Source organism: Linepithema humile, chromosome 1 (assembly GCF_040581485.1).
Source record: "Linepithema humile isolate Giens D197 chromosome 1, Lhum_UNIL_v1.0, whole genome shotgun sequence".
NCBI lineage: Eukaryota > Metazoa > Arthropoda > Insecta > Hymenoptera > Formicidae > Linepithema > Linepithema humile.
Window position 1 is genome coordinate 10,216,626 of NC_090128.1, and position 23,012 is coordinate 10,239,637.

At 41.0% G+C, this 23,012-nt stretch overlaps 1 protein-coding gene across 1 annotated transcript; it reads right to left on the reverse strand.

Moving 5' to 3' along the window:
* Positions 1-34: 34 nt before the first annotated feature.
* On the reverse strand, positions 35-22,964 carry form3 (formin 3). The gene is made up of 26 exons (XM_012375549.2): positions 22,617-22,964; positions 13,728-13,827; positions 13,535-13,650; positions 12,575-12,734; positions 12,210-12,243; positions 9,253-9,394; positions 8,724-8,903; positions 7,530-7,907; positions 7,102-7,293; positions 6,968-7,029; positions 6,704-6,892; positions 6,415-6,586; positions 6,223-6,330; positions 6,046-6,116; positions 5,835-5,961; positions 5,492-5,744; positions 5,182-5,297; positions 4,881-5,019; positions 4,532-4,666; positions 4,294-4,444; positions 3,958-4,085; positions 3,735-3,866; positions 3,427-3,578; positions 2,947-3,313; positions 1,143-2,707; positions 35-918 (listed from the first exon to the last, which is right to left on the reverse strand). Exons 2-26 carry the CDS (start codon positions 13,792-13,794, stop codon positions 661-663), a joined length of 5,394 nt encoding a protein of 1,797 aa, XP_012230972.2. The 5' UTR covers positions 13,795-13,827; positions 22,617-22,964; the 3' UTR covers positions 35-660.
* Positions 22,965-23,012: the final 48 nt, after the last annotated feature.

Consider the following 23,012-nt stretch of genomic DNA (forward strand, 5'->3'; position numbering starts at 1 on the left):
TTGCTCTTCCTCCATAAATATCCTGTAAAACATATATAATTAATTGTAAGTTTATTCAAGTTTATTCATTAACTTTGTGTCCGTTGCGCTAAATTTCGAATCACATTGTCACGTAATTTGTTAATTTATTTCGTCGGACGTATCCTACAATATATTTATCTTTGTTAACGATAAAAATTATAATATATCGTACACATGCACATTAGTGGAATATGTTACATATAGTTTAAATATATTACTTGAGGAATACTCCCTCAATTTGGCGTCAAACATAAAGATCGGGACGTTCCTTAAAGTTTCCTGGATTGTAACGCGGTATAAAGCTGCAAATGGATTTGATTATCTCTCTCATCCGAGAACTTGCATTGTTTGGTGCGGTAGTAGTGTGTACTAGAGGAAAATAGTCTTACTTCTTTTTTTGACTTAACACCGTGAGACTGCGTAATAAGCGGGAAATAATATTCTTCATTAACTAATCTTCAACTAACATAAACGTTAACAATTCTGCCGATCAGCTTTCCGTCAAATCTGCAATGTTAACAGCAACCGCGGCTGATCTTACATAATTCTGAGTTTTGTTATTTCTAATGTAATTGTTAAACAAATAGTCCTCTGACTCCAAACAACGTCGTGGATATAGTTTCTCGTCGAAGAAAAATATCACTTGACCATGGCTTTGATGCTTCTCGGAAGGTTCGGTATGGAACCTTTGTTGACGCTTGCGGTCGTAGGCCTCATAAAACTGTGACTTTTTGAACTGACTCGCGGCTGCAATAGTCTGCTCCTCGTCGCAGATGTTTTGTCACTGGATGTCAATCGATTCCCCATGATCGATTGCTGACCGATGCTGCTACCGCTACTGCTGCTGCGGGAGGAGATCGGCCGACCCCTTGTGACCTTTGGCATATCAGGCACCATCTATAAATTGACATAAAAAATCTCGAATAAATTCGTAAAAGTTTATATAAATATATCAGCATACAAATCTTAAGATTGCAATTTGAAGAATATTAATTTTAAGAATTCTTAATCCAAATATTTTTAAATTGCGTGTATTTTGCGCATTTTTTTAATTTTGAAATCTTGTGCAATTCGCAGATAGAATTAATACGACAAAAGTTGCCTCAACTAAAGGTACCAACCTCCTGTGCCTTCCGAACGCTTCTCGCCGCGGGACCAACGCTGCTTCCGCTGCTACTGCTTCTGCTGGCGGGTATCCTGCTGACGCTGATCTGCTGACGAGGGCTCGGTCGTCTTTTGTCGACGTTCTTCGGCGGCAGCGGACTGTTCGATGGACTGCTCTTCCTCAGGTCATTGGTAAGTGCGCGAATGGCCGATGTGTAACTGCGTAAATGTGCGTGGCCGGCGGCTAGATTCCGCACCGTGTTCACGGAAGTCGCGCTGTTCAGTGAACTTCGTGAGCTGCGGAGACTGCTTCTGGAGCCAGAGCGCTGCACCTCGCTTCTGAACGCTGCCGAATTGCTCGAGGTAATATTCGCGGGCCTTTTCGGAGGCTCCGTCTTCCTCAGCGTGGACTCGCGCTTCGCACTAGCAGTGCGTTTCGGTAAAAAACTAGATTTCTCCGATGCGTTTCTCACGGATGCGCTCTCCCTCGGCTTGTCGAACGCCTTGTTCGCAGACGGCTTCAGTAACTTGTTGACGGACGATCTTCGGCCGCTGTCAAGATCGTCGTCGTCCACCGCGGTGATGCTGCGCCGACGCTGCTCGCCGCCGTAGCTCAGCTCCGCCGGCGAATAACGCGTCGAGTCGTGCGTGTCCGTTTCATAATTGCCCGAGGACGTCTCCTGACTCAGAGTCTCCGACACGAGACTCTGCGTCTCTTCGAAACCCTCGTCATTCAATTCTTGATCTTTGCCTTTGCCGGACGACGGCGGCGAGGACGTCACGCTTATATCGGGAATGAACCTGCGGAACATGGAATTTTGTCGCGTGACCGACTGATCGCGAGGATCATCCGTTACTCGAACATTCTTTTCGAGATCTCTTGCGCCTTCGATGCTCTTCAGGTCCATGTGCTGCTCGTTTTTCACGACGTCAGGCGTATTATCCTGCTTTCGATCGAGGTGCAGCGAGCTTCCGTTTCGCGGGAAGCTCCTGGGAGTTTCCTGCTCCTGGTTGACCTGACTGGGCGGATTGCTGGTCACGCGAACCGCTTCTTTCACCTGGCTCGGATCGATCATGCTGCGGTGACGCTCGCGGCTCGTCACCGCTCGTTCGGCGAGCACCGTGATCGGCTCGCGCGGCCGCGACTCCTGCATCACCGGACTTAATACAGTGTTCGTCACCGCCACAACCGGCGGCGGAGGCTGACTGACCGGAAGTCGCGAGCTTCTGTGCGAGCCTGTCGTCGTTGTCGCCGTCGTTGTAGCGCGTGACAAACGCTGAAGGTCCTCGCCGGACCGGGCGATCTCCGCCAGTGCGGCGTCGATGTCGCGCGACGACGATGAGACGACGTCGCGACGCTTCAATTTGTCCTGCCAGACGCGTAACATGGCATCCTCGATCTCATTTTCGCAGTGCGTCTCTTCGCTGGGCAAAGCGAGGGTGTTGGGTCGCTGTACCGCTGGTTTCTCATCATAGATTAACTCGGGACTCGACGCGTCCGATTTCTCCTTGTCGCCCGTAGCATCTTGGGTCTTCTTGTACCTGCGAGTCCGCCGCGTTGCCGAGTATCTGTCAAAATTACCTGAAAACCAAAATATATTAGGATTAACAACTTTTAAAATTGCAACCAAGTTAAATTATTATTATTTTCAATTATTATCGATTCTAATCCTTATTTAATTAATAAATAATTGATTCTAAATTCTTATTTAATTAAGTAGCAGTCGATCTTATCATTCGTATTTAATCTTTTTTCGTACTTTTTACCGAATAGAACTTTATTCTTGATCTGATGTCAAATAAAGTTTCTTTCGCGCTTACCGGTGCCAAGATCCGTGCCAATTGGTTTCAGGATCGCAGTCCTCATTTCTCGATTCTGAAGAGAGCTGCTGCAACGTTCCCTCTTGCAGGGTTCCTTCTCCACGGGTTTCACCTCTTTCGGCGGACTAAATAGTCGTCTGGTCGTCGGTGGTGTCTCGATATTGTCCGAATCGATTTCGATTTTATCGCTGATTCTTTCCTCATCCGTAACTCTTTTGCTCAGTTTCGAGAACCGTCGAGTTGCAGGCGCTTGCGATCCGACGTAAGTTGGTTGCCGAAGATAAATCGTCAATTCGTCCTGAGTCGTCGTGTCCGGGTTCATCGTGTCACCGATCTTGTTCTTCTTTCTGTCTTCTTCTCTGATCGCCTGCGCGTGTATCAGAAATAGAAAATGTATTGTCGGTAAGAAATTATTTATTTGCTTATCAATTATTATCTATTGCCGAATTAAGCATTTACTTTGGCTGCATTTACACCTACCTGCAATGTGCTCGTGGCAAGAGCGTTTTCCGTGCTGTGTCTCGACCTAAGTCTACGGGAATAACGCGGATCAGTCTCTTCTATACTATTTGGTACGTTTAAGCTTGACTTTCGCCAAGGGGACTTGTCCTGGGACGAAAGCGGCTGAGCTTCTGAAACCAAACGAAAATGTTGAATTTTCTCGATTGATTTTTCAACAACAATTCTTATAACGAAATTATAATAAATGTATAATTCTCAGCGACAATTTAATTAGTCGCAATGAAAATTTTCGATATAATTTATGCAAGAAAAATTGAAATACACACCTTCAATGGCCTCCATCGTGCGCATCACGTCAGTTTTTTCGACCGACGGTCGCCAATCGTAAACCTCGGAGAATCCTCCGTGTATAGATTGATCTTCCGCCAAAGTGTTCATCGCGCTTTTGCCTTCGCTTTCTGCGGTTGAAACGTTTCATAATTATATCCGCAATCAGCGCTTAGTTATACGAAAGATATTTTTATATTTACGGAAAGTAAGCTCACTCACCTGAGTCTTCGAAGGATCGTCGGTTCGCCTGATGCAGTTGCTTTGCTTTTCTCTGAAGCTGCTCGCCCGCACGATCCTCCTTCTCGTTCTCTGTCAGCCACGCCTCGATCTTTTGCCGCCACGCTTTTCTGATTTTTATATAAATATGAAAAATAAATTAATTTAACTTTCTCCGCCTTTTAGTAAAAGAGTAAATTTAACTTAATTAATTTAAATTTACTCTTTTACTAAAGTTTTTTACTATTAAATTTTTACTTTATTTTTTTCTTCAAGTGTTTGAACGTAAAAATGTTGAGTTATTCTTTAATTTATAGCCAATAAATATCAAACACTTACCCAGTTGGCTTCACTTCTTCTTCTTGAAGGAACGGTTTGGTTTCCGCGAGAGGGGACGGCGAGCTTGGTCGTTCCCGATCTCCCGAAAAATCGGCATTCAAAAGATCTCCTCTTCGTGACTGTCCGCGAGCTCTTCGTGCCCACGATCGATCTTAGATAACATTAAAAAAATTAAATTTTTATTTAAATTTAAAAGAATTGAATATCGCAAAATGTCATCTTAATTGTCATTAAATACCTAAACTTCCCCACGATTTTCTTTCCCGCGCATTATCTTGACCGGACGTTCGTAAGAAGTCCATTAAATTTCCGTCATCGTCCTCGCAGGGTATTCTGCTTCTGCGCCGACGAAGCGTGCCGTTAGGCGTGATATCTGTCGATATCGAAATAAATAAAATAAACAATCGTGAAATTTGGAAATATAATTTAACTGCGCACATTTAAAATATAATTAAAAAATAGCATATTCAAAAATTCGATTTTTATGTTTAAAAATTTGATTAATCATTAGAATAATAGCATTTTGCATTCTTCGGAAAATTTGTGGTTTACCAACTTCTTCGAATACGTCAATTACGGCATAATACCTGGCGAATATGTGTCTTCTTTGGTAGATAGTTGATCAGGTCCGCCGGAGCATGATCCCAAACGACGTCGGATGCTGGGTGATCCGATGATGGAGACATCCTCGTCCGACGTAACGCCACCATTCTGTAATCTTCTTATCTGCAAACGTCATTGAAAATTTTTTATCCTGATGTACCGTTGTCTTTTATTGATTTGTAATATTTTATACGCCCTGACACCTGCGCCTTGATTTTTATAGCTTTCTTTCCGTTGATTATTCTAAATATTATAATTGACAAAGTAATAATTGATAAAATATACCTTGGCCTCGCCACGACTATAGTTTCTCTGAGGTAAACCGGTGTGTAGATCGAAGAGCCCATAATCCATCAAATTAGATTCGGATTCCGAGCCTGGAGTCTCCGTTTGATTGCTCACTGCGCATTTAATGAACACAAATTTATCTTATTATTATATAATAATATTTTAATAAATCAAATTTATTTATTATTGCAAGCTTATGCCTTTACAAATTTATCTATTTTTTTAAACTTTAAGTAAAATAAATACAAAAATATGAAACACTGTTAAAAAAAAAAAAAAAATACTAGTCCTCTTTGTAAATACTTACGCAATCGTTTTCTCGCCAGCAGCTGTTCCTCGCGTTGCTTACGACGCGCCAGAACCTGTTCCTCCTGAATACGTCGCCTTTCGTTCTCCGCGACAGCCTGATTGAACTTCTGGCGGAATTGATGAAATATCTTGAAACACTCCTCAATCTTGAACATATTCGTATCCTCGCAGAAAAATTCTCCAAGAGATCGTCTCACTCCCTCGAGCTCTTCCATGTCTCTTTTCAACTGTGCCATTTCCTGTTCGGCCATCTGCAGATTTTTGAAAAAAAAATTTTTTTTTTTCATCTTTTACTATAATATTTGTAAAAAAATTATTAGTCGATTCATTACGTTCGTTACCTGAAGAAACTGTGCCATTTGCTCCTGTATATCGCTTTCGGTCGAAGAGAGTTGAATCTGACTTTTGATCTTTTTAATCTTCGTATCCAGACTGTTAAATTCGTTAGTCAGTTGTTCGATCGTTGTCCTTGTATAGAGAAAATTGTTTATTGTGAGATAAACGTGTTAATTCTTCTACTATTGTTATTACAATAATATGATAATTTCTTACTTTGTCGCCGCTTCTAGAGCAGTCATATTCTTCGCAAAATTCAATAAGTCCTTCCGTTTTCTCTCAGCTTGCTAAAATATGTGCAATTTTAAGTAAAATAACTTAGATTAGTTTATAAATTGGATATAAACATTATATGATTAATTATTATTAATAAAAAATCAATCGATGTTTTACCAATGCTACATAATGTATCAAATTCATCCCCGGCTTGTTTGCACGAATTTCTGTTAACTTTTGCAATGATGAGAGCTTTACACCCGCTGCATTGCCAGCGTAACCGCCCTGCAATTATAAAACGTAATAATTGATTCTCAAATGTCCCTATCGAATGTTAAAATTTACAATTTATCGATGAACAATACATACGGAATTAAGAAAATTGCCGGCGACTAAGACCATATACAATACTTCCTGCAGAGGTTTGTTCGTCATAAGATCCTCGCCAGCAAGTATCATTGAATTGATGCTTGGTTCCAGATAACTCATGTTCGCAGCAAATTCTTCCTTCAATAGCATACACTCGATGCGTAACTTGTAACTGTATATTGATTATTATTATTATTTATATGTAGTTTGGGACTGAATATATTGTACTTTTAATCAGAAATTTTTTTACGGCAAAGAGTTTGATAAAAATTGTGCAATAATTTATTACTTTGGTACTTGAATAAGCTGCAAAAAGAATTTCTCGGCGTTACCGAGCTTCGACTTGTCGCCGTCGAAGCTCTTGAGCATCTCTAATTCGTCCACTTCCGGTAATATTTTCAGAAGACCACGCAATTTCTCTGCGCCAATATCGTCGTGGCCGCCGTCTTTAATTAATTGGATTATATCTTCGTTTGAACTGTAAAAGAATACGGAAATATTGTATATACTTGATCAAAAATGTGGACATATGAATATATCTTTGCTTTCTTACCTTCGAAATTGTTTCAGAAAGATGTTGACATTCAGGCTTCTTTTTCCGTCAAGTAACGCAATCTAAATTGAAAGAATAAGATATAAGACGTTTGTTATTTCGCATTGCAAGATAAATATTAAGTAAAAAGCAACCTCTGTCGGTTCTCGACGGCGTCGTTCGGCGTCAACGCCGGTACCGCACGAGGACGAGTAAGTCGTCGGCGGTACCATCGGTGGCACTTGTTGGCAAAACAAGCCTTCCATTTCGGCCCAATCTAAATCTGCCATCGGGGAATTCTGATGTTCATTTGCCACGAGAGACCATATATTTCGTTTTCCAATCACCTGCAATACAGATGAGAAGTTTAGTAAAATTTCTTTTTTGCGAGAATAATTGTTTTCTCATATAAATTTTCCAAACAATTTTTCCATTTTGATTTGAAATAAATCCTGAGCTTTATTAAAGTAATTTTCTAGAGGATAATTCGCATTTTTTTCTTTTCGATTATAAAAAATAGATTTATTCGAATATAAAACAAAAAATCATCATGCAACTTTGTTTGAGTTTCTTTTTCAGATACCTTATGATTGGGTATCTTGTTCCAATTGATGGTCTTCATCTTTGTCCTAGGGGTAGGAATCTCCTGTTGCGGCAGCAGCCTGGCATGATTGCTAGGCGGCTCAGGAGTAGGTGCGCGTGCAATAGGAGGCACGCGCAAGGGTGGTGGCATTGGCGGCTCCATCGGTGCATCAGCAACAATAGAGTTGGCGAAAAGTGGCGGCGGAGGTGGCGGCGGCAGAATAAAGCCTCCACTTGGAGAAGTTGGTGGATTCGGTGCCACCGGGGGTGGCGGTGGGGGTGGTAAAGGTACTGTCGAATTGTTGCTCGCCGGCAGAGACGCTTTTCGCGACGTTCCGCACGTCTGATCGGCGCCGCGGCAGTGACAGCATAGATTCGTCTGCAAATTTTGTAAGGATTAAAAGATTTTTTTCAACAAATATTTAAAAACAAATCGCTTATAATTTTATTTTATTACAATTGTATTTAACGTGCTTAATTTGAAAAAGATATTAATTTATATGCATGCGATCAGAAATATAGTTTGTTAAGTAAAAGTATGCTTTTTACACTTGGCGCGATCAATTAAATTGTTGAAAAAGATACTTTTATTAAATTTCAGTAAATAACATTGTACTTTTTAAAGTGAATTTTGTTTTACGCAGCTTACGGAAAAAAAACACAGCTAGATCTACGTGTGTAAGCGCACTCTTCGCTGATTCATCGACATAAAGCGTGGTACGAGTTTCTTCTTTTATGGACTCGTGTCTTTCGGTCAAGTACGGCAGAAAGTAAAAGTGCACGGCGAGTATTACATACGAGGGAGTGTTACATTAGTTCATGTTAGCGCAGTTGACATTGACGACGATACTGGCGAGTAGAGAATCACGAAATTTAAACGATCTGATGTAAGCGCCACCGAGAGCCTTCTTTCCGTCGACGACGCGATCGCCGATTATACAATCGGCGAAAGTCCGTGGAAAAGAGTCGTGACGAACAAAGTCAATAAATTTTATCATCGACTCTCACCTACGTGAGAAGACCGCGCAATCTCATCCTTTACTGTGTTACGCTAATAATTTCTAGAAGCAGAAAGAAAAGCATTACGTAAGAGATCGCGATCCCTATTTCGCGAAATAACTTTGCGGTTTCGCGATTTCTGTCTTTTCCAATTTTTTTTTAACACAAACGAAATACGGTAAATGCGAGTACTTACTTGAAGACTAGGCGATCTCAACAACTTAGTGGCATCCTCACGGTTTTCCAACAACGTGGCGCGGTGCACCAAAGTCTCCGCGGTGTCCCATGCCAGATCACTGGCGGCGTCTTTCGGGTCCAGCCGCAGCAGATGCTGCAGGACGCTCAGAAATGGTATCTCCTGCGGTGTGTCTGCGATCTGAGGATAGACTGCGTTTTATCAGACGTCTTTTACGAGCGATGCCTGTCTCGATTAGCGCATCGCGTAGCTTTTATAGCTGACTGACAGCGGAGTTGATTGATATACAGCAATACATTAGCAGTTTGAAGCAATTTATTTTGAAGATAATAAATAAATAGAATTAAAACGACATTATTTAATTTACTTTTAAAATTGCAAAATTTGTTACTCAGAACTGCTTAAAAATCAATTTTAATAGTAAAAAATATGTAATTAAATATTGGACAAAAATATTTATTTATATTTGTAGAAATATTTGTTTAATAGCAAAAATTAAAAATTGCGGACAAAAGCAAAAGTCGCTCACTTGACCGAGGATGGCGTAAAACACGTCTACGTGAGAGGAGAGATCGATCCCGGGTGGCCCGTGATTGCTTAGTTCCTCGTCGGTCTCCCGTTGATCGTCAAACGCGTCCAGCTGCACTCTTACATCCGGCGCGTGGCTTTTCCTACAAGAACAATCGTCACCTTCCTGATCCGAGGATATTTCAAGTCTTTAACGCGTCGTTGTCTGCTCTATTTCCGGCGCGCTCTACTCGCGAGCTTTCTTTAGAGATTCAATTTCTATTCTGCCAAATTTCCTTTCCTTCCTACACAGTTAGTCTTTTCATGCTGTTTTGCTTTAACGATTATTAAATTTGTTTTATGTTATAGTTATTGTGGCTATATATTATAATGGTTAGATAAAAAATAAATCACCCATATATGATTATTATTTATTAATAATAAATTAATGCAATATCTGAAATAAAAAATGTGACATTTATAGTAAAAATTGTTGACAAAATATTTATTAACAAATTATTAATAAACCGCAAATATCGGGAACAATTTTGTACCCAAAGAAGTCACTGTTATATCTAATGCGATGATATAAATCACAAATCTATGATGAGTATTTTAACGAAATGTTCAAATAGTTCAAATGTATTCTACGGACGCATTCTATTTCTTCAAAGCGCACGGAAATAGTCGCAGTGCGTGATCTCGGCATCGATTCTCAAATCCAATAAGTAGATCAAAATATACGAAGCGCCAGTGCTCGATTGCAACAAACTTAAAATAGAAATTTACTTGTAATTTGCAACAATTTTTATGCAAATCATTCTTCGATAAATTTATAAGTAAGAATAAGTAAGAATATTTACAACAATAAATACTGAAATTCTTTCATAGAAAAGAATAAGAAATTTTGTTCAGTGATCATTGATAATGCGAAATGTACGCAGAGGTAATTAAGGTTTAAGGGGTGAGATAAAGGCACCCACAATTAAGATATGAATGTAGAGATAAGTCGAGCATCCAGAACAGTCTGGGAAGTTTCCAGTTGTGTCCTACCGAGAGAGCGTACCAAAATACTCTCTGCAGCAGTCCAATCCTGCCATCGATCTTCGCCACGAGCAAAACAGAAGTGAATAAAAAAGAACACGACTATGAAAGCACGGCCATGACTCACAGAAAGCAATGCCAGCGCTATGTGTGGAAGAAAAAAAAAAAATTAGAATTCTCTAAAACACGTCTGTCCGAAAATACTTGAAATTTTCACGCGCCGCACATAGTAAAACCTCGAGAAATAAATTACACAAATAGCGAAGATAAACACATGTCTGTAACACTACATATTTTCTTTCAAGCTATGTAAGAAACATTCTAATTTCTTGAAGAGAAAAATGCATCGAAGTAGAATAGCAACGTGGCTCATTGACAATGCGTCACGAAAATACTAATTGAGAGTAATTAACATTTTTACAGCACTATGTGTCACTTGGTGCAGCTATTAAATGCATGTTCCACGTGAGATATCGGTCGTTATAAATCACCGAAAACTGTAATGTTTCCTTTTTCCTCTGCTTCTTTCTTATCGCTGATCACGCGGATAGCGAAGATAAAACTTCAGAACGAGAAGTGACGACAAATGTGACGATTTTCGTCAATCGGAGATCGGAGGCAACGCGGAGGACGCCGGCCGGCCGGCGCGTCGCGACGGCGGATGCATTTCTGGCGTCGCTGCACCGCAGCATCCGCCGTTCCAGCGCGACGCCGCGCGAGATGCGGTCGCAGGTGCATTCGCCGGTGCAAGAAGTTAATTCGGGCTTCTCTCGCTCCCTCCGCGGCGTCGCGACCCTTTTTTATTTTTCCTTCCCTTTCCTTCTTTATTTCCATTCTTTCTCTTTCCTTTAATCATTAAAAAAAAGTAATATTTAATTTTTACTAAATTCTCCATTTAATTGAACAAGGCCTTTCTTGTTCTCTCCTTTTCTCTCTCTCTGTTTTTCTTCTCTTCTCTTTTCTTCGAGAACGTTGCTGAAAATATGAGAGACGAGGATTATCCGAATATATATACTTGATTCTATTTCTCGCTCATTGGCGTCGTATTCTTGTGTTGATGAAAATGCTGTCTCCGCGAAAGTGCGTCCTTCTTTGACATTAAACATGTTATTATTTATTCGGCAAATATTTTTCTTTGATAATATTTTGCACGCTCGAAAGAAGATTGTTCAAATTCAAAGAGCGAATTTATCAAAAAGAGTATTAATCGTCGGTGATAGAAAAATGTCTTCGAGCAATAATTTATGGAATCATATTGCAGAGTTAATTTTATTCGGCGTACATTAAAGCAAATGAACAATATCGCACGATTGCTTCATACGAATGAATGTATACTCTTAACATGATTACTCTATCGCGCTAATCATGCAGCTGTTTGCACAACTATGTGTACTGATAAGCGAAACATTCAACATCATAGGCACGTTCAGGCGATTAAAGATCTCACTTAAAAAGAAGATAAGTTTCAACTAATCTAAAAAAAGAGTGATGTACAATCCAAAAATGATGTATGTGCTGTGACAAAAACGGTTTACATAAATAAATTTGCATGAAACATGAATCTGCAAAATTATTTAACGTAATACAAAATGTTCGCAAATTTGTTTGCGCACAATCGATAGATCTTGCCTCGAAAAATACGAGAATCAAGCTGTTCAAGAGTACGACTCTTGTATTAGAACATTATTTGGATTAGTGCATGCAAATGCCGGTGTTCAGGGTCACCATCGTCACGAATGGGATCCTCCCTCGTTAGTGAACCAATCCTTCGTCTAATTATTCCTACGTGCTGCGTGACATTAAGTGGCGTGCGAGGAGGAAAAGGTGTGGGTACAATAAAGCGTCGTTTCGCAACGTTCATTATTATTTATTATTCCACAATGTTAAGTGTTAATAAGTTAATGCCGCGAATCCGGGTCGTCGTAGTGTACTCACCGCAGCTCGTTTAGGATCGGCAAGAGCTTGAGGCCTGAAATGGAAGTCGCAATTATGCATTCAAATTATTCGTAACGGTATAAAACTGTATTTATAATCGTTCGAGTAATCAGAAATTTATTTTTGTACCATGTAGACGAATTATTTTACGTGCGCGTCTTTCATTTGTAAATAGAAGAATTTTAAATATGTAAAAATTAAAAGAAAAAAAGATCAATTACGAACGCCGTGTTATTTTTCTCAAATTATTTATCCAAAAAATTTGAGAAAAGATACGAGACTGTCAAGTAGTTAATCTTGACTGAATGAGGAAGCTTCTTTAATGGCAAGGAAAGACTCGAGTATCGTTCTTCTCTTTCGCTCACCGATAAACTCGTTGCGAATACGTATGCGATCCTTGAGCACTGGCGTCGAGATGACCAAACAATTTATGAACGCCAGCAGTGCTGTCTGGTAATCCTCGGCCGTCGCTTTCTGTAGCTCGTCGACCACGACACGCAATCGATAGCGCTCGCCCTTCCGTTCCTATGGCCGAATATAAGTCTTGTAAGATTGCTCGTTATCACTCCGCTTGTCTATTCCGGGAAACATCTCGAGATATCGTCAATTCCGCCGCCGTGATCGCGGAATAAATACGGCCAATGTTTTTGCGTATGCAACGATCAAACCTATCAGCGGAAGCTTAAAAACTATTACGAAAAAATTTTTTATTAAAATAAAAAATACTACTGACAACTAAGATTTTGCAAAAAAACAAATTAGAAAGTAGAAAATCGCTGCTAACTCCAATTTTTCGATTCATGTTGATTTACGCGGCTTTGTGAATTTTGAATTTTTCTTTTTTTCAAGAACACGACAGGGCGAAAAATTTATTCCTCGAGAGACAATCGCGTGAATGACGGTAATCCGTCCTCTGCAATTCGTTTCTCGTGCGTTTACATGCAAATTATCCATTCGCGATAAAAATATATTTCGCAACGCCGTGGTTTCGTGATGGTTTAACAATGGGAAAATATTACGACAATTCACTCTTACTCGCGCGGAGCTTAGGAGGTGTATTAGCGGTGTGCCTCGTTCTTTTGTTCATTGAAGGGGGACCTTGAACCGTGACTTTTACCTAAGCTCAGCGCACAGGCACCATTTTACAACGTGCACTTCTGCATCTGCGAATGCCGCGGCATTATCCGCCGCGGTGTATAATTTGCCGCGAGAGAGTTTCCGCAGGTTCAGGATAATCGTTCGTTTCGGGCGCGTCCTCTCCGCTCGAATAAGCAACGCGCAAATCATACGGTGAGGAGTCGCAATTTCACCACCGGGATAGTCACCTGGTATATGTGAAGAGTATCGATGGCTCTCTGCCTGCCGTCCTGACTGTAGACGCATAGCGCCGACAGCAGCTCGACGACCTGCTTCTTCACGGACGGGCATGCCGTTTCCAGCGCTGCAATCCGACACAGCGGGACGTTAATATGCGAATTTTGCGCGAGATTGTAGAATCGAAAACGTCAAACGATTTACCTGAGGCGAGCTTGACGCAATAATCGGGATTATCCACGATGTAGTCAAGACCGACGTGGGAATCCATGTTGGCTGCATCTGCGGATGCTGCGCTTCCAATCTGCAGCAACAGAAAAATAATATTACAACTCTGTCAGTTTTTTCTATCTCGTGTCCCTCGGACTTTTTTGCCTCAGCTTGCTTGAAAGAATTAATTTATCATATAAATGATAATATCGATATACGTTATTAATGGCAGACAAGTATCAATATCTTAGCGGTTTAGCATAATCGCGCTGAAAGCGGAACAAGCGGGCAAAATATTGACCGTTCAAACGTTTAACGGTATGCGGAATGTCTGATTTGTAAAACGCTCAACAGCTCGTTCGCGAGAAACGCTAATTATTCCGGTGTCGAGTACCTGTAAAAGGAAACGTCGCGCATTATCGCATAATTCGTCTTAATCTCCTATTAAAACGAGACGCTACCACGGTGGAAATAGATACCGCGTGGTAAATATAACACCAGTTTGAATTTCGCAATAAACGCTGAACTTTTCTCACCACAATTAATACCCGACGCCCATAAAACGCTTTCTAGGCGTTAAGTCAAGCGATCGTTATCAAGCGGTTTTATTGCCGAAATAATTAAATTTTTATTTTAATTTAAGTACACATATGCATTAATCTAAATCTTAAAAAGAACCCATGTTAAAGAAATTCAACGTTTTATCAATATTAAAGTAATTTTTTAATCAGAGATTTCGATACTCCTTCGTCTTATCTCTCTTCGGCGAAGCGATTCGATAATTATTCTGCTAATGTGCGGACCGGCTACACCCACCGGAGTTGAAAACTCAATGGGACCGATTAAAATTGTAAATACAGGACCCAAGATAAAACGTTAGCATTGTGGCGTAGACGACTGGTCGCTTCGAGCCAACGCGTTTTTGCCTCTCGGACGGACTCTGTGACTCAATCGAGCAAAAAGTAAATCCTAGGCGAAGACTGTGATCGCTTTGTATTAAAGTGTGAAAACGCTTCATTTACGGCGAGAAGATTAATGATTCTTGGGATTGGCCTGCTAAGCACAGCGCGTTCCTCATAAAACATCGAATTCGCAATAACAAGCGGAGTGGCTCGAGGCTGAAGAGCGAGGTCTAGGTTGAAGAGTCTCTATAGCGGCGCGCGCGTGCTCGGACATACTAAAGTTAAGCTTATTATGCGCATTTATACGTTCTCGATTTCGTGGTCTGCAAGGAAAGGCTCGGCTGAGTTATTACCATACATTTTACCTTCGCCGTTTAAACCTTTCAGGCACGGCGCGTATCGTATATGATAATTTTATTAGCTCATAATCTATGCAAATGTTCTACAACACTTTCTAACTACATTTTAAATCTAAAAATATTACAAATTGGTCCTCACGATAAGGAACGAGTAAAATTTGTTATTCTCGATATTTTTCGACCCTATTTCACGCAAAGTGGTCTTTGAAAGAAGAAAAAAATTTACCCGGAAAAATTCTCAGCATTAAATTGCGAATTTCCGCAGCCTTTAATGTGTAAAACGGTAATGCGCTGGAACGAATGGAACGCAAACGGAACACGTGTATCCGAACGAAAAGCGCCGATTACAGTGTGCGCTTATTAAACGTCGTTGTTTTTTGCGTTCGAAAGAACCTGAGATATTACGCCGGTCCCATTCGCAATACGAACGTCGTGAGTGCCGTGTCGGCACCGGATATAGGCGGTTAACGGAAAGGAGCGAGAAAGTCACTGACGCCAGTGACGAAGGAACGGAGCGAGACGATCGGAGTGAGAGTGCGTAGGAAAATCGAGAGAGAACCACGAAGGAGCGAGCAGTCTCGATAGCGGCGATGGATAGTGATGGGATCAAGATGAATATACGTACTCAATTATCTCTTTCTCAATCGATTCAATGCTTGAGGACTGCTATATACAGGATGGTCTGAAAAACAGACGCTCTTTTAGCTCTTTCATAGGCGGTGGCCAGTATATGCCACCTTCCGCCTTACAGCAATTTTTTTCATACTCCTGAAATATTTTATTTTAAACGAAGAGATGTAAAAAGCATGTATAAAATAAAAAATTTCAAAACAAAGATATACTTATTTGAAGTAAATCATTTTAAAAGCGCGAAAAGAGCGGAAGGCGAAAAGATGGCTTATATGCAAGCGGCCGATCCTGCAAGGATTAAACGACAGATTCTTTGGACCAACTTCTGATCTGGATCTCCTTCTTCCGCAATTAATTTGCAAATTTGCTTGTAAACAAGCGCCGCTTGCTAACGGACGTGATTATCGGTCGAATTACGCTCGATCCCATCGCTGGACGGCCGCACGCGCGAAGAAGAGCGGCAGGGAAGGAAATATAAGGGGAAAGACCATAGGATTGCGTCATCGCATGCATGCGCATACCTCGCTAGTCACGCTTAAAAATAGATTCGGTCGGATATTAAGGACCCGACCGGACGCCGAGATGAGACGGTGCGATGCGACCGACCGAAAGCGGGCGGCGCACCGGCTGCAATTCCGAATATAACGTGGGCAGGGCAGGTAGAGGTGCATACAACGCTCGTGCGATGATTCATGCGAGGTGCGCTAAGCAGGAGAACTTCCTGCGAGATATCGTTCCGCGAGCGGACGGCCGGGGCGACCTCGAGGCGCGCGTCATTTACGGCCGCTGCCCATCTTAGGAAGGCCGCGGATGGCTTAACGTGCAAAAAAAAATCAGGTGTGGTCTAGTTTCGTTTTTTTTTTTTTTTTTTTTTTTTTCTAAACGCATCCGAGATTATCCGGATCCGGAGAGGATTGCGGTGGCCTCGCTAATTGAATCGTTTGCGCGAACAACGCGCGTAAGAATGAAATCCTGTGAGAGAATAAAAATCCTACTTCACATATTACCGAGAGTTGCTAAACGGATGAATAACTTTCGAACACGATATTTTTCTTGTTTTCTTCGTAACGGTAAAAATTTGCAAATGTTTCATCGATAAATCTAAAATAATGTTTATGATATGCGCATAATATTATTCAGTTCTATAAGTGTCAATAGCAAACGAGATTCAGTACGTTTCAGTTCTGCTTCGTCTTTTTTACTTGTTCATATGAAGATCCTGGCTTTATTTTGACAAGCGTTTGCTCTACAGCGATGCTGCTTATTAATTAACACGGACAAACCTAAAAGATAACAACAGGATACTATTGAGCGTCAGCGCGCGTCGCACCAATTATGGATATGCTTGCGCGATGGAGAAAAAAGAAGTGTTATCAAAACGCGCATTTCCCGCGCAAGGACACTTTTCTGGTGAAAAGGGGAGAAACGCGCGGATGTGCGAAATTGCATTCGGCAGGTTAGCGGCAGCCGATGGTGATCGCTGCTAATTGTAGGCAGCGTAGGAAGGCGCGATCGCGCACACGCGTGTACACACGGCCGCCCGTGCGTGTAAGTAAAATAGCACTCACGGCGGTCGCAGGATACCATATCGGGCACCTTGTTGACCTCGTCTCTCCTCTCCCTCTGTCTCACCCGGTCCCCGATCGTTCTGTCCTCCTGCACCACACACACACACATACATACATACATGTACACGCATACGCACCGTCGCGCTCACTCCCGGCCCTCCCTCCCTTCCCACGTCTTTCACTCGCGACAAAAGAGGTTTCGGCTGTCGCCAATGTCGTTTCCCGGCTTCGTCACGCCGAGACGAGCGATCGACGCGATCTCGATTCGATTTATTTCATTCGATCCCGAGGAAATCAGAGGCGCTAAAATCGAGCGCGTTCTCCGGAAAGGATTAGCGAAGTTAGAGCGGATTTTGCAACCGCACTTGCGAAACGATGGAGTGCGAGGATCGTTGATAACCGCTCGAGATAGGTGCGCACCGGCTGGGAAATTGTTAGCCAGGAAAATTTGTATGCGATCCGTTATCCGGATACACTTTGTAAAGGAGAGGAGAAAGTTGCCGCGAGACAGGATCTAAAGAGGATCGAGTATAAGGGAATAACTGGAGATTGCTAAATCGCACAAAGAATGATTAACATCCTGAACGCGCGAGTTTTGCAGCTGAATAGAATGCAGAGGCTAGCGACAATGTCTACGCGCACGTTCTCCAGAAAGGCTTAGAAGTCCATAATCTTCTCTCTTCTATTTAACGCTTAAATGTAGTCGTCAGATTTTAAATTTTATGTCTCTCGTACACAGACATCGCATAGAACGTTATCTCGGAATAAGAATTAAACAGCTGCAGTTTACTTCGAACGCGAGATGCAAATGTAGAATATTCACATTTTTCCGTACCTCTTAATTGCGAAATATTCTTCTATGCGAGTGTTTAGAACAATCTGTCGCAATTCTGTGAAGAGATCCAAAAATGATTTACAGAACATAAATTACTAAGAATTTGATTGCCGAGGATCCAAGGAGAATCGTAAGTGGGCGATACGCGTTCTCCAAAAAGGATTACACCGATGGTGAGTGTGTAACATAAACAAAAAATGAAGCATACGATTGCGTCTCAAGAAGAACGTATATAAATCAAAGGAAAGAAATGGAGACATTTTACATTCCATTGACATTCCTTGACATTTGCCGATTTTGGTTATTTCGAAGGAGAATTCAATCAGAATCGAATAAAAAGAATACAAAAAGAATCCGAGAAAAGAATTAAAATCAGAAATCAGTGATTTAAAGCTTTACAAAATATTGTAATATATGCCGAAGAAATAATACAAGAACCAACTCTGAATAAATTTTACACGCTTTAATTAGGATATAATCGATACGAAACGTACGTATAATGGTGTCAGTACCATTTATTTTAAAATTTATTGTACATTTACGCGGTTTTAAAGGAACAATCACGAAGGAATAAAATAAGGCAAAAATAATTGAAAATGAACATACGATATTTACATGTTTTAAATGCTCAAGCTCTGATACTTTGCAGCTGCATTTGTCGACAAATGTGGAAGCGAGCGATCGTAAATCGCTTGGTTCGAACTTTGTACACGTGTGTAAAGGCTGGCCGATATTTTCGTTGTTATCCATTAGCGGAAAAGGCATGTGCGAAGTAGGTAATGGACGACCATGTACGGGCGCGCAGCCATGGCCTGTCTGAGATTTTCTGTCCCGTGCTATAATGTCACACATGATATGCTTTCGATACGATATCGCACTTTCGAGCTTAGGAGGATCTTTATTTTAAATTTGAACGCGAGGGAGAGAAAGAGAGAGCGCGGCGCTCGTCGGCAGCGACGATTAAAAAAGAATCAGGCGAAGGCAGGCATCGGCAGCTCCATATAGGGCGCTAACCGAAGCCGGTAGAAGGCCTTTTAGATCCTAACTCTGACCTTAACCTCATGATTAATTTGGAAGAGCCGAAGGTTCGATTCGCAGCATATGTTTTTAACAAGGTAATAACAGCGCTTGCGAAATTTTATTTTCTTTTAAATGTGTGTTATGGCGCGCTAGAGAGATCTCCTTTCATTTTATATTTTATATGTAGAATAAAGGAATAATGCAAATAAAAATTAATGCGAACGATAAACAAAAAATTATATTAAAAGAAAAAAAAAATTAAATTAAACAATTTTTTTAAATCATGCAATTCTGTCTTTTGCTTCGTTAATTTTAGTAGACGAGACGCATCCGCAGATGATTGAGGTAGATCAGTCGCGCAGCAGCTGATGCACCGGTTGCCGCGCTGTGCAACAGGTCGTCCCACATGTTTGAAGCTCGACAATGTTACATGAGGGAAGACACGTGTGAGGCTTCAATGTAGAATCTCGATCGTGATGATTTACAATTCACGGTATTTCGCCGGCACGCAATTCGGTCGATGGAAGTACGAACGTGCCTGATGCGTTTATCGAAAATACCGTCACGTTTCTCACCGCGTGAAAGCCGACGATGGCATAACCAGCGATCGTCCTTGCCCGGAGCGAAATGAAATGCGCGATCCGGTCGGGCATACTTGTTAGATCGTTATATTTTTCATCGCGCACGTGGCGTGCGGAGAACCGGCCGCTTCTTGGCGAACGCGCTCGCTGAGATTTGCATGACGATCGGATCGCGCGCGTCTCGTCGCCGATGTTTTTTTTATGTCCTTCATACGCGTACGCTGGACCTGCATATTGAGCGATTTCGGTGACCGAACTGGTCTTGTCACGAAGAATCAGAGTAAACATGGAAATATTTCTCAATTTTTTTAAGTAACTATAATGATAAATGGGTCAAAGTAATTTTAATTAAAAGAAACAAAGTTCCTTTAAACATATCGATCTTTTTCTAGATTCTAGTTTGCGTTTTAATTTAAGTACACGGTAATTATGCATTGTCGCAAGCGAAATTAAAAGCGATATGACTCGAGCGATGTTTGGTTGCACCAACGCGGTTTTATCGCGGTCACCTTGTCGCAACGTGGTCATGGCCCCCTACCGGACGGGGGATAGTGGTCAGAATCGTCCCCCCTTCACTTTTACTCGTATCTATGATACCCTTCTGGGTGGCGAAAAGCCACGCCACCGCGGGTCGAACACGCGCGAGACTGTTTTCCGCGCGATTATTGCTGATCGTTTCACCGATTGCACGTTTCACCCGTTCGACCGATCGCCGCGTTCGATAAGGACGTCGATCACGTTCGCGCACTGATATGTGAATCACGCTCTCGGCACTGAGATCGCGCGGGGAAAAAATCCGTGATTCCATAATTGTATGCCATTAAGATGCTGCACGAGTAATTGACGAACGCTGACATGCAAACAAGTCGCGATTGACACGCAACGACGATATACCGGAGAAATCATCGGTCGTTCATTCTTATTTTACAGAGATTATCGGTCAAAGTATCAAAAATACGATATTAAAATTTCATTATTCTCTAGCTTCTTCACTTATTGATTTTTAATTACCGACAATAATGACAAATGGTTTTTTTTCAAATTTTCTATTTAAAAATAATTGTGTTTCATACGCATAAAATCTGACTATTCTTAAATAAATCATTTTTAATTGCTCAATGTTAACTTTATATTGTTTTCCATGATATAAAAAAAAAACACTTAAAACGTCAGACTTTATTGATAAAGTATAGTTTGTTGAATTTATTTGGTTTTTTGCCCGAAGCCTACGTAATGCGATAATGGTTAAGCATGAATTAATTTTTTTTCGTACTTCGTAGTTTGAATTATAACGTGCAGAAAGGAGCAGGCAATTACTACTCACAGAGTTAATTCTCTCAGATCTCTAACGTATTTACGGGGCGCAGCATTAAGCTGCCGGCGTTTTTCCGTCGCGTTTGCATTCCGCTCGCGCGCTTTGGCCGTGCATGCCCGATGGATTAAGAGCGAAATAAAGGCGATGGGATTAAACCGATATTTTCAACGATATCCTCGATTCCTTTACGCCTCGCAATCGAGAGCAGTTATCGCGTCGCGCGCGCTCGCTACTTCTAAATGCCACATTTGTTTACCGAGCGACAGGGCCGAGCTTTATCAAGTACGATCGATATCAAGAAAGAGATGTATTTATACTTAAATATAATAAATTAATATTAATTATTTTGAAATCAAATCTAATAATCTAAATAAAATCTTAATGAAATAATAGCGAACTCAAAGTGCAGCGTAATATGAAAATTATTTCTCAATGCCGCTTTTTGTACAATTAATTATTTATCGATAAATTCAGTAATTATTACATATATATCTAAAATAAATAAATTTAAATAGAATAAAATAGAATTAAATAGAATATATTTTAAATATGAACAAAAAATGTATATATTTAAAATAAATTAATATGTACAGTTAGAATTCTCTATGAGTGCGAAGTCCAATTGTATTCGATTCGATCAATCCAATCGATCTGAGACCGCGGCCCTGTTTGTCTGTAGATTAAATCAAGTGCCTTACTGTGCCAGCGGCACTAATCGCTTATCGCTTAGGGAGACCGCACCTGCGCGACCGTGGCACAGGTATTTAACGATCCCTCCTCTAATAATTGTCCTCACGAGGAAAATGCGAAAATCTTAAGCGCAAATATGAGAGAAAAAGAGAGAGAGGGAGAGAGAGAGAAAAAGAGTTCTTACTTATGCAAGCATTAAAGTCTCTTTGCGCGACGCAGAATCACACGACATTTGAATCGCACGGATTTTTGTTTTCTTTTGTTACCCCACTCTTTTTATACAACGTTAGGTGCATCCGTCACGCTACACCTTATACATGTGATAAAAAGATTGCATTCAAAGTAAAATGAAGATGAGACAGCTCAGCGCTGAATAAGCGCGATAAACAGATCAACATACGTTTGGCAGTGAACACGTCTCCTCTACGTATGCTGAGTTTTATTTTATTTTATAAAATAAATGTTATTTTTATATATCATATGTTAAGTGTGTAAAAACAATGCGTAATTATCAACTAAAAATGCAATAATTTTAATTGTGCAAATATACGTGACAATGTCTTCAATTCAGCATCAAGCACAACTCAGAGTAATAATTCAAATTTAAATTATTTTCAATTTTTAAATTGAATTCGAATTGTGTTTAAATAAATTAATGCAAAAACAGATCGAGATATTGCTTCGGTTAAATGTTTTGGGATCTCTATAGATCCTAGGCGCGTTCTTGCTTTCAAAGATGGTAATTATCATTCTCACGCAATAATGATACCACATTAGACATTATATTGTTTAAATAATTAATTAAGTTGCTGTTCATCCTGCTTTAGGATCTGTCTTTATATTTTAAATTCAAAAGAATTTTTTTTTTAAGCCTCCAAATTTTTTTCTAATTCTTTTACACAATGCGCGCGGTGGATAATAAATAAAAACGATTTTACTTCATCATAAAGTTGCAAAACGTAAAACAGCGATTCCTCACCTACCTCGTCCTCTCATCGAACCACCACGATGACTCCCAGGTCGATGGCGCACCGCCTGACTAGCATCCCAAATGATCGGAACGGCACGCGCGCACGCACTTTTTTCGCCGAGCAGCGAGTCGCGGAAACTGCGTTTCAGGAGCCCGCGACGACGCGAACTCCACCGCGATCACACGCGTGTAAGACGTATCGCGCGTGCGCAACACGCTCCCCTTCCGCTTTAATCGGCGCCCAACTCCGATCACTCTCCCCACGCGCGATCGAATCCTTCCTCTTGCTCCCTTTTTCCCCCTTGCCACCATGTCGCGTAAAACCTTTTCTGTCTTTGCCTGTCTTCGCGACCATCATAGGTGCTCTCAAGATCGAGACCTTCCCGGGAAGACACAGTCGAATGTGTTA